This window comes from Adelges cooleyi, unplaced genomic scaffold (assembly GCF_023614345.1).
Source record: "Adelges cooleyi isolate 19-005CV unplaced genomic scaffold, UGA_ACOO_1.1 ACOO_flye_CR_arks_rails_tigmint_CR_PRNA_167, whole genome shotgun sequence".
Classification (NCBI taxonomy): Eukaryota; Metazoa; Arthropoda; class Insecta; order Hemiptera; family Adelgidae; genus Adelges; species Adelges cooleyi.
Window position 1 is genome coordinate 1,042,620 of NW_026095824.1, and position 12,084 is coordinate 1,054,703.

A 12,084-nucleotide genomic window follows, 5' to 3' on the forward strand; every position below is an offset into this window, starting at 1 on the left:
TTTTAAGACGAAATAACGATGTACTTTTAGTATCGGCACGCTCTTAAGAATTAACAAATAACTTTGTTGTTATCGCGTTTAGGCCAATTTATTTTTAACTAAATAGTATAAGCGCTCGTGTTTAAGTGTATGTGTGTGTGTGTGTACATATCGATACAGGCAAACGGAAATGCAAACGGAAATTGTGAAATCGATCGGTCCGAGTAAAGATGAGATCTATCGAGCCATTTGCTAGTTCTGTTTTTCTCATAATATATACTTTATGTGAGTTTGCCATTCGTGTGTGTAGACAAGCGACAACTACATATTTATGTTTATAAATAACACACATTATTATTATTATTATTAGTATTAATATATTGTATTAATTATATTATTTTGCGCGTTATGTTAAAACGAACGGACGTGCTGATTTTTTTTTTGTATGTAACAAAAAAATAAATGCTTGCTTCTACGTCGTAGTTTAATTCAATATTTATGTATGTTAATAATATTTTAAGAGGAAAAAAAATGAAAGATAAAGGCTTTATTTCGAACGTCTGTCAAAAAAAAAAAAAAAAATGCAAATAAAATATAAACGGAATTGTTTATTATTTATGATACAATCGATTTGTGATTCATATTAATCTGACTAGTACCATTATTTCAGGACTCGTCTAGTGTAAATATATATATTTAAAAAAAAATCCTTTACCTAATATCAGTTTTACCCAATAAGTTGCGCAACAGCGTTGATGCTCAATAATGATATTCTGGCCTGACGGACGATCGTGAAAAACACAATTTCAGTTTACTTGTGTGCAATTTGGCGAATGTATATTATTGTCATTCGAAAAGCGTTGTAGTTAGTAAACGTTGTCGATGATCGCAATGACAATGTAAAAAAAAAAACGCACATACGTGCAATTTAAGAATCAACAGCTCCGCATCGACGCTAAAATGATTAGAACACTTTATAAAAATACCTAACCATAAGCGTGTACCGGTCATCATCTGGTTAGGTAGGCCTTAATGTATACCTAGTGGATCGTCTTGGACATTCTTTTGCACAGTGATTAAATACACGGATACATATAGTTAACTTTCTTGATATAATACAATATATAATATATATTAATATATGTGCTCCTTTTAATTGATTGTTGAAAACATAAGTAATTACATATTATTATTATATTGTCTGATCCATACACTTTCGTGGGCGGTGGATATTTGCAAGGATACACGTTCCCACGTGAGTGCTAGTCGCATTACACATACACACATGAATGAGTCCTTCGTGGGTGCTTACAACGTTGTGTTATTCTGTTGTCGACGTTGGCCAATACCGATCTACCACTCCCTCTGGTCTATTGGATGCCAACCTAGACATTTCATTGCATTTTTGTAAAAATCGTTAGTAAGGTGCGAACGCGGTGTAAATATAATTTTAAAAGCGTTTAGAGTCATGTGTGTGTTAACACAGACAAAGTATTACTGTTTCTACACCAACGCCGACCGGGATAAAGCCCATTATAACGTTACAAATAGTGTTAAAACAAATTTAGTTCCAATAACCGACGAGGAAATGAATCGGGATCGCTGTTTTTTTAGGCATTCGACATCTCGTCAGTCAGAACTTGTCCTCGTTAAAAACTGGATTTCAAATTGTCACGAACTACTTCAAATAGGTGACACGGTCAGTAGTCTAAAACCTGTCAACCTATCAACTAAAGCTGGTAATCGATACTAAATTATAATATAATTTTCAGGTAGTAAAAAAACGGCCACGAAGAGGAGCTGTTCGCTTATTTTGCTAATTTATTTTAAGTTTTTATTTTTAGTTCATTTTGCGATGAAATGAAAACTATTCAATTATTGTAACCGTAAAAATTGAAAAATAATACAAGTGTCATAATTAAACGTTATAGTAACTAGTCGTAACTCGTAAGTCATAACTTTGGTCTTTTTACATAGGAATACAATTTAAACCTGAGTTTAAATTACAAAACAAAATCCATATTATAGTATAAATTCTTTATACATTATTCATATTGTTTATAATTTATATGCGAGTAAGGAAGGTCGTTTTAAAATTTCCTTCACAAAATGAGCTGTTGAACCAGCTTATAAAAAAACAATCCATCACTATCTCCATTCCTAACGGACCAAGGTGTAAATGTATTATCGAAATCTAGTCACGACATAGTACTTAGATATATAAAAATAAGTTATAGTTTTTTTTGTGGGTTTCGCTCGGGGCCAATAACATACATTGCATATTATTACCGTGCGTTAGGTACTATTGTGTTGTTATTACGGCCGATTAAAATAGAATTTAGGACATTTCGCACTTGCACAGAAATCCGATATCGGCACGGATATAGGTACCGCCGGTGTGCGTTTTCGGTGTTCAGAACAATATAATGTTTGTTTGTTTGTATAAACGCTTCATACCAGTCGATTTGGTTCGCTGGCCATCAGATACGCCTGCAGGTCTTTGGCGCTGCACAGAGGTGTGTCGACCTTGCACGTGTCGTGGAACTGCGAATAGTCCACCTCGTATATCATCTTGGTCTTGCAGTAGCTGACGAGCTGTCGAAATCTGTGGCCCCACAGCACCTCGGCGGCCACGTAAGACGTCCGGGCTTGGGTCGTTTGCCCCGTCGACTCGGTCGTTCCCTCCAAGACCACGGCCACTTCGAACCTCTCGTGCAGCAAGTCGGCCGCGCTCATCCCGTAAAAGGGACTCTCCCTGTCGATCCGGTGGACGGCCACCATGGGCCACATCAAAAACACCTGCTCGTCGTAGTCGTCCACGCTGACCTGCAAATGTGCCACATGGTAGTAATTAACAGGACGTGATAATAATACAATAGCGGATCGTCAACCTCGATCAAATAACGTTGAATGGTGTCCAAACTCTAAAGACAAATGGAATTTAATGTTACGTTTGTTTTCATTCGGCGTTGATAGATCTTAAAATTCGGAGATAATCTTTGAAGTAAATGGCACGGCGGATAATATTGAATCACGAGAGAAAATGTTTTAAAAGTTTATATAAAGTTGTGGTTCTATTCAGTGACATTATGATTGACTTTTTTAATATGACAGTTGTTTCAGGGCCAAAGATTTTTATCGGTTTATCTTATGAGCTAGATATCTAGTTGAGTTGATATTTTAATGTTTTACCATGGGATTTAAATGTTTTATTTATAGATTCTGTATGTTTTAAACTATATTTTATAAAGGATTTCATAGTGTACAAATAGAACTACAAATGTTTAAAGAGATGATAGTTTTTTTTGTACAAATTATGTAATTTTTGCTTTTCTTCGTAGAATAAAAAAATACTATACACTTGTACTCGCAGATAACGAGATGACAATAATATTACTGTTTCGTTCTCTGACTCACTTTCTTCGTCTGCATTTTTTGTCAATATAGTTTTAACTTTTTTTTTGTTTTTTTGTCATTTCAAAACTAAGTAGGCTTACTTTCAGGTACGAGACGTGCGGCGACAGTGTTTCTCCTTCGGCAGTCACGCGAGAACGGATATACCGTGCTCTGATGGTGGCCCCGATCAGTTGAGATTTTTCTCTCATGTCGCCCACTCTAAACATGAAACACAATTGACCGTCTCTCTGGCATATGACGGCGTTCCTACTGAACATGAGCGTCTGGCTTCTCTGCTTGGGCCGAGCCATTTTAGCAAACACTATGCCCACCATAAACGCCTGAAACGCAAAATCATACAACCGGGGCTAACATAGATTTCAGATTCCGGCCGGATGTACTGCCTGCCCTACGACAGCTGCTGTTACCTGAATCATCAACCCCGCGATGCTCTGGAAACAGAACATAGCTATTGCTTCGGGACACTCTTCGGTAACCATCCGGTAACCGAACCCCGTGGTGTGCTGCGTCTCCACGCTGAACAAGAAGCTGGCCACGAACGTGTGCATGTTAATCACGCACGGTGACCATTGGGCGTTTGTTTGGTTTTCCGGCAACAAATCTCCGTGAGTGTAAGCGATCAGGTACCAGACGACGCCGAATGCAAACCAGCTGAGCAGGAAGCTCATGCAGAACACTAGCAACGTCCACCGCCATTGTGCGTCCACCAACGTGGTGAACAAATCTTGTAAGTATCGCCGGCGCAATTTTGATATGTTTACCCGAATGATATTGAAATCGCCGTTTTTGTACAAAGCCCGTCGTTTGGCTTTTCTGTACACGGGTGGATAATTCGATTTTCTGGTGCTAAGTATAATGAAACAAAAAAATGCTTTAGCAATATTAAGCAGTTATTCGGTAGTCGTTATTTGTAATTAAAAAATGTTATTTTATTATAATAATTTACTTGAGAGGCTCTACACTATCATACACGGCGAATTGTACATGTCATTTTTCAATAAAACTAAACATTATGCTAATATTTGCTTATATTTTGATATTTAATTTTTTTTCCAACTTTTATAGCGCCTACAGGCCTTATTTTTTGTACAAAAACCTATGCTTTTACTTCTATCAGTAAGTTCTTAAGAATTGAGTTTCGAAAAAACACAATTTTAAAATTATTTTTAGTTAATTGGTTTTTTAAAAAAACTTAAGTAATTTAGAAATAAAACTTAATTCTATTTCAAAAGTAGCAGTTCTTATAGTTGTTTAATCATTTTTACAATATTATTAAAAACGAAAATTAAAAATGTACTTCAATCGATGCCTCAAGCAAGTATTGCAAAGATATAATTTCTGTTTTCAAAACTATTGTCAGATAACCCGTTTCGGAGTACAGTTAAAAGTAAAAGTTGTTTTCGACCAAAAATAAGAGAGATGTAGAATCCTCTTAAAAAAGTAAAATTGAATTAAAACTAAAATTAACGGATAGACAATAACATTCAAATTTAATATTGACTAGTAGGACATCAGTAATATTACTGATGAGAATAACCGGACTTGCGATCATCCCATTTTCGGATTATATTTTTTTATATGTCTTCAAATTTTATCATACAAGCGAAGCAATAACACTTTTATAGGGTAAAATACCGTTTATTTTTGTTGTAAATTTTCTAATTTTTTATGTCCTATCCCTTTTACAGACCATAATTGAAATACTTAATAAAGTAAAAACATAGCCGATTTATTTTATTTTAAATTTCAGTGTATTTCAGTGTGGTTTGAAGTAATGCTTACAATAAAGAAATGTATAATATGTTGAAATAGTTCAGCCACTATAAGAAATGCAGAAAAATAAATGGATGAAAATGGAGGTAAGAGATGCTATGTATGTAGAAGAAAATCGAATGAGAGGTTACCAAAAAAAAAAAAAAAAATGTGGGTGTGTCGTAAAGGGGCCAAATAATATGGAAGATGAGTGAACAGAGAAATGACGATAGTCAGGGAGACCAACTTGTTAGGGATAAAGTTAAGGCTAATAAAATGTCCTTGGTATAATAAATATATTTACATACGTTTTCACTCATTATGATTTATGTTATATTTTTATTATAATCGTGTAAACTAAAAAAGTTGTAGAGTGGTGTAGACTATACGGTAAAATAAACCAAATGACAGATACCTACTTAAACTTATCTACTGATATATGGTGTGTAATATTTTATAGGATAGGTTATTGTTTGTCGTTAACCTAATTGTTGGCACCTAATCTACTGTATACTCAACTATGAACAATATTATTTGATAAGGTTTCTCCGTATGTACACATGTTGTGTTTACAAGAATAACACTTTGTGGTAACATGTTGTAAAATGTTGGAATTTGATGTTTGCCGATTAAAAATAATATAATATTACTATTGTTTTTTAGTGGAACACTGATACGAGAAACCGAACCAGCGTTGATGTTGAAATAATGCAGTAATCCGTTCGTTTTTATCACCCTGCGAAATATTAGCTAGAATATTTGTCGGCAATTGTATACAAAATATATTATCAATATTATAATAAACACAATATATACAAAAAAGCTACTAGAACAGAGACATATATAACCCTCTTTTCTCTAAAGGAACAAAGAAACGTCGTTGGATGGTAGTTGTTTAAATCCAAAAGTTAAGTGATGTCACGTCTTGTTCTATACTTGTTTATGCTTTTATCAATCCTGTACACATATTGCTTACTTATATTTGACTTTTGACGATACTGGTCGTTCGTTTAGTCCATTGGCCTGCACTGGATAATCAGCAGTATTCAATGGTGGCGTCAACAGCGCATCGCTCTGATCCGAATCCACGTGTTGGTCGTGTCCGGGCAAATACAATACCGTTGTGGGCCGTTTGTCCGGTGTGGACGTCATGATTCCCTTTAAGTAGTCACTAATTTTGTCTGGTCCAAGACTACAAAACTCCAGCCAGGATTAGCACAATCTTTGTCTAAAAATATACCACAATTATTGTCTTCGGCCGCTGCACTAGTAGTAGTACCATGTTTTGGGAACCGCCTGCAAAATTCGCCGTGGCAATTTATTTAGATTAAAAAAAAAAAACAATTGAGTACTGACAGCATTTATGTTAACATGTTCAAAATATGTGCGCATAATATGTAGTGTGTATCTACACATCTTATGTACGAAACTCGACAGACTTTAAAACTTCAACAAAAAAATGTTTAATCATTTTAACAACCTTTATCATTTTTTTTTTTTTGTTACCCCGATCATTCAGTGGCTTTTACTTACTTGTGTAACATAATATAACATTATGTAAAAATATAGACCATAGGCCCTGGTAGGCTGGTATTATAGACTGGTACATGTATGCATATTGGTGTGAGTGGGCGAAGAAAATCAATAAAATGTGTAGAAAAGAGAGAGAGAAAAAAGATAGGAAAATTATACATCTTTCTCTGCTGGAGGTATAGCCCAACCGGCCTTGGTCGACAGAAATGGTTATTAAATGCAAGCGCCGCGGTCTGTAATTACAATTAGGGTTTCCTGCTATGCGGAATTTCTTCAAACAAGTATATTGCTTTTTGTTTCCCATTCAATTATGTTACTGATATCGTTCGACGATAAATCTTTGCACGCAATTATCAAACCCAGACATCTTATAAGTTGTATGACAATTATTATTAATATAATCGTTCCGTTTAAAACAGTCATTTTAAAATGTCCACACATAATTTTACCCATTCATCAATATCTAAGTCATTAAATAATATATTTTTAATTTTAAAATATCTATACTCTTCAAAGCGAAAGTGGTTTCTTGCAAACGCATAATAATATAAAGAATCACTATGTCAAGATATTAATTATAGTTTCTCCAGATAATTATAACATTATGTACTCTATAAATATTATATATAACTAATTTTAACTCGGCTATTATTGCGTGGATATTATGTAACCAGTCAATATTAATTATACACTACTAACTGCTGTAATTTGTTACATAAGAAAATAATGCTTATTTGTAAGCCTATCATTTTTCGACAAACACATCATTATATCATTATACACTAGAAAAAATACAAAGTTGGCCCAAATAAATGTACAATTGCTTTAACTAAAAATTTAGTTGGCTTAACTATTTATTTAATTATTCCAACTAGAAAATATGTATTGTGTCCATATACTAGCCATAGTTTTAGTTGGACCAACTATGTATTTTTTTCTGTGTAACTGTAACAATACTCGTTTATAAACGATTGTTAACGTTTATTGTTGGTTCAACTTTATGATCAATTAAAATTAACACGTGTAGTATAAATAAAGTAATAAAAAGATTGAGTGAAAATGTAAGCGTCCATAAATAAAGATTGTTCTGAACTATCACAATCGTGGTCTTAAGGAAAAATAACCAAGTACCAAAATTGCGGCGCAAAATATCTGATCTGCTGTTGTATGTAAATGGATAATATTTTCTAGGTAGTAATGAATGCGCTGGTATTTAGATACTTGAGAGATTACAACAGTCGGATTATGTTAATTTTTATGTTGCACTCGTGTGTTTTTTTTTTTTACAAATTATTATTATATGGTTAATTGACGGTATCCTTTATTTTCTATTCATAATGTTTACGCCACTGTGATTAAATTTAATTACGGTATTCAAACATTAAAAAGGTTAAAATAACGAGGATGTACCTATACCCTAGCCCGACACAATAGGCGGTCAATGTAGTTAGTTTTTCAACTATAACGAGCGCAATGAAAACAAAATAAAACTGACCGAACATAATATAATACAGAGATGCTGACTTATATTTTGCACAATGTTCAGCGTCGTTGACATAGTTTGGGGTGATCGTTTACTTGTATGCTGCGGACAAGCCAAAGTTCGACTAAATTAAATCAATTTGAACCGACAATAATATTGAGGGGTTCAAACTTGAAAATTCAGGTTGGTCTACTTAATTTTCGAGTTATTTAAACTATAGTCTATACTCAATTTCGAATTTCTAATATTCTTGGCCAATATCGTAATGCGTTTTCTCTACAAAAAAGTGTTTGATGATTATTTTGTTAGGAAAACCCAAATTTAAACTCAGATCGACTACCTTTTTTGAAAACTACAATCCACTGTGAAATAAGAGACGGAAAACCCTTATTTAGAACGCTCTTCTTCGGGCTGACTTTTTTTTTCGAACACATACGCATCAGTTTACACATGTAATCTGTATGACTCAGGTTAGGGCACTAAGATAATGGCGGAGACTAAGTAAAAAACACGTTAATTGTTATCAAGTTTTTTTTTTTTAGGTAGGTCTACTCACTATGTCGTTAATGTCTGTAGCTCGGCGGCTATTGCTGGTTTCAATACAACATTTACAAGCCGTTATCGACGGTTACACGGTAAACGTTTCCAATGTGACATTGCGGAGTTGTATGATAACAATAAATACATAAATAATGATAGAAAACCAACAGCTTTAAAACATGTCCGTGTACCTGTGTATTGGTTTTTTGTCATTAATAATTGTTTTTCGACGGTCGACCGACGGTGGACGGACCATTACGGAGTGTACCGCACGCGCTCTTCGGTGACGAATGAATCTGTACGACTGAAACTAGTTAAAAGTTATTGCACATTTCACACACACACACACACACCAAACGCTGAGACCTTGTACTTATATGTTCGAACGGTTTACACGCGTTGTCATCACGGCGACGACAGCCGTCGTTTCGGTGTGTGGGGTCGCACACACGGTTGTTTACTCGACCTAAGATTAAGTTTGCAAAATTTAATTTACTCTCTTTTTATGACCTAAAAATTTGGGTACTAAGTAGTCGTTACGGAACGCTGCCCGGAGAAGGTCGGCTTGTTATAGAAAAAAAAAAAACCATAACAGCTAAACCATTCTACTTTTCAACATCGCATCGTATTTAAAAACGTATTAACACATTATTTATTTAAAGATTTAAACAATTTTGAAAAAAAAAAAATTAATACTACTGCTACTCAACACCGTTTAAATTATGTTTAAACTATGAATGAATGAACGAATGTATAATTCTGCACTTGATTCGGCAGAACGATACTCTAAACTATTGTCGGGCATCGAATATAAATAGGAAAAATTTCTAATAAGAGTGAATTAAACGATCAAATTTTAAAACGGTTTTTTATCCGTTAGTTTTACTAAAAACAATGGACCTAATTGGTATACTTTAATCCGCTAGACATTATTACTTAAAATATGTATTGTTATTCCCATTACGGTGTTTAATCACGAGAAGACGTGCACTACTGATGCACAACGGTTTGCACTTATTTTTTATATCACACTAATATTCAATTAATATTATATTGACTAAAAAGTGAATGTATTGTCGTATAACCTCGCGACGTTTCCCCACGATTTATATTTTAATGTTTTGTTTATTTTACATTTATTTACGCCTTAATGTATATCTGGCAAGCATTGTTAACTTCACTAAAAAAAAAATCTCTACTCCGGATGACGTCAGCGTTGTGTGTAAATCATTTTTACAATATGAACCCTATAGACTTTAAGTTGAATTTAATAGACATAAATCTTCTTGGTTATCCGGACTCAACATGCTCGTAGATAACCGTGTTTGTCTATAAAATTAAAACATTTCCTAAAAAGTCTACCTCTATATATTTTTAAAAGTATGGACAATTTTTTAGGGTCTTTCACAGATTTTAGGTGTCGGTCTTTAAAGGTGCTTAGAGGCTTGCTTAATAACTTATGTCCCACGCCAACCAAATCCGATCTGAATGGTCTTCGAGGATTTACACCAACACTAAAACTCGAAAAAAGTAAATTATATTAAAATGTATTCTAATGTTGGAGAAAGGAATGGGTTTTTTAAACTTTTATCTTTCCAAACATGTTTACCTAATCTGGTTATAGTTATTCAAGGTCAGTGTTATTCATTATTTATTTAGTTGCATTACAATTAGCGTACTATTAGCATATTAATTAGAATTTGCACTTTTTTATCATCGGCATAATTATAGCTGATACTTATTACTTAATCATTACCACCAATCAATCCAATATGATTTATATATTTGTAATTTTGTATTAAGAGTTATGTTCATATTGTCAGATTGCCTCTACATAAAAAAAAAATATATATTATACTTAAGGGGATTGCATGCGGTCGGTTTTTTCAGTCAAAACCCATAATTTGTATTCCATTGCACAGGCCGAACCAGTGATCCGATAAGCAATCGGAAAATCAAAACCAGATTTGAATTCGCTATGAAGTTTACTTAGAATCGGTCAGGGTACTTTTTCAGTTTTTAATTTGAACCCTTTCCAAATTTAATTTTAAAATTTGAAATTTTATATAATGTTCAAACGTGTTTTATACATAGTAGGAATAAGATATCAAAAAAGTACGCTGACCGATCTCAAGTAAACTTCATAACAAAATCAAATCTGTTTTCAGATTACTTATCGGGTTACTGGTTCAGACTGTGCGATGGAACAAAATATGTATGTTATATTAACTAAAATGGTTTTTACTCATAGACAAAATGATTTAAATATAAAATAATACCATGTAGCTTATACAAATTAACCAGTAAATTAATTGACATGATCGAAAGTGATTAAAACCACGTTTTTCTTAAATATTGCCTATACAAAATTCCTTAAAAACCAACCGCATGCAATCCCCATAATATAGAACATAATAGGTTATAGGTATTTTAATGGTATTGCCAGTAACATTCAAAACATCTATTCATTTCTTTCCTTATTGTACTGTATATTTATTAGCATGTTTTACATATTCTTGAATGTTTCTAACTACATAAATATTATTATAATGTTAAATAATACAGTTATGTAGTCAGGGACCATCAGGCTCCCTCCTCACAAATACTTTTTAATAATAATTTCTTTCATTTTATTAAATATTTTCCTCACATAATAAAGGAAAATTCTGACCAAAATACAGATAGAATTTATGTAACATAATTTATTCAAAAATCATAATATCCGATAATTATTATATGAGATATTTATTACACAAAACATAATATTATGTTTATTATAACAAAATAAGTATACGATAACTCTTAAATACACATTTGCTAATAATGTTTACCTCTAATTTGAGAAAAACACACCCTGGTTTATCAAACATAATTTCCATTAGGCAAGGTTGTATAATATGGTTTAAACATATTATAATAACAGTATAATAATCGATTTAAAAAATTAATGACTGGAAGAACCACTAAATGTCTTTCTTTATAAATTATATATATATAATTATACATGGTAAATCTAAACCTAAAATTACATTATTGCATTTTGATTATAAAGTTAATTTTAACAAAATCAGTCAAGGTATTTTGGTGTTCAATGAGTTATAAAAATTAAACGATTTTAAAAACTCATAACAGAACGAAAATAATTGTACACATTTTCCATTATCTCTACATAGGTTGTCTAATAATTATTTCTAAAGTATTAACATAATTACATTTGTCATTGCAGGAAAATGAAATTCTACGTTAAAATAGCTATTGCGTCATTTTTTAATCTTAATAATTTTTATCGAGCCTCAGTATTTTATTTTTTGATAGACCGACTATACTTTCATCAATGCAAATTCGAATACTTATATTTTATTGGTAACAACTCAACTAAA

The 12,084-nt window shown here is 32.8% G+C and overlaps 1 protein-coding gene across 5 annotated transcripts; it reads right to left on the bottom strand.

The window, feature by feature from the left end:
- Positions 1–693: 693 nt before the first annotated feature.
- Positions 694–9,039, bottom strand: LOC126832830 (G protein-activated inward rectifier potassium channel 3-like). Of its 5 annotated transcripts, none has more exons than XM_050563821.1 (7): positions 8,721–9,039; positions 8,505–8,661; positions 6,125–6,376; positions 3,804–4,242; positions 3,477–3,716; positions 2,437–2,805; positions 694–1,364 (listed from the first exon to the last, which is right to left on the bottom strand). In XM_050563821.1, the coding sequence occupies exons 3-7, from the start codon at positions 6,298–6,300 to the stop codon at positions 1,350–1,352; spliced, it is 1,239 nt and encodes a 412-aa protein (XP_050419778.1). In that variant the 5' UTR covers positions 6,301–6,376; positions 8,505–8,661; positions 8,721–9,039; the 3' UTR covers positions 694–1,349. The 5 variants fall into 5 exon arrangements, with proteins under 5 accessions (XP_050419778.1, XP_050419777.1, XP_050419779.1 ...); XM_050563820.1 differs by having other exon boundaries at positions 6,125–6,444; XM_050563822.1 differs by lacking the exon at positions 8,505–8,661 and having other exon boundaries at positions 8,896–9,039.
- Positions 9,040–12,084: the final 3,045 nt, after the last annotated feature.

Bases quoted from the DNA above. Each gene is read 5' to 3' on its own strand.
- LOC126832830 (XM_050563822.1), bottom strand. From the start codon at position 6,300: ATGACGTCCACACCGGACAAACGGCCCACAACGGTATTGTATTTGCCC. The intron at 4,243-6,124 runs GTAAGCAATATG...CATTATACTTAG, and splicing joins TCGTCAAAAGTCAAATATAA to CACCAGAAAATCGAATTATC. The intron at 2,806-3,476 runs GTAAGCCTACTT...GCACATTTGCAG, and splicing joins CGCACGTCTCGTACCTGAAA to GTCAGCGTGGACGACTACGA.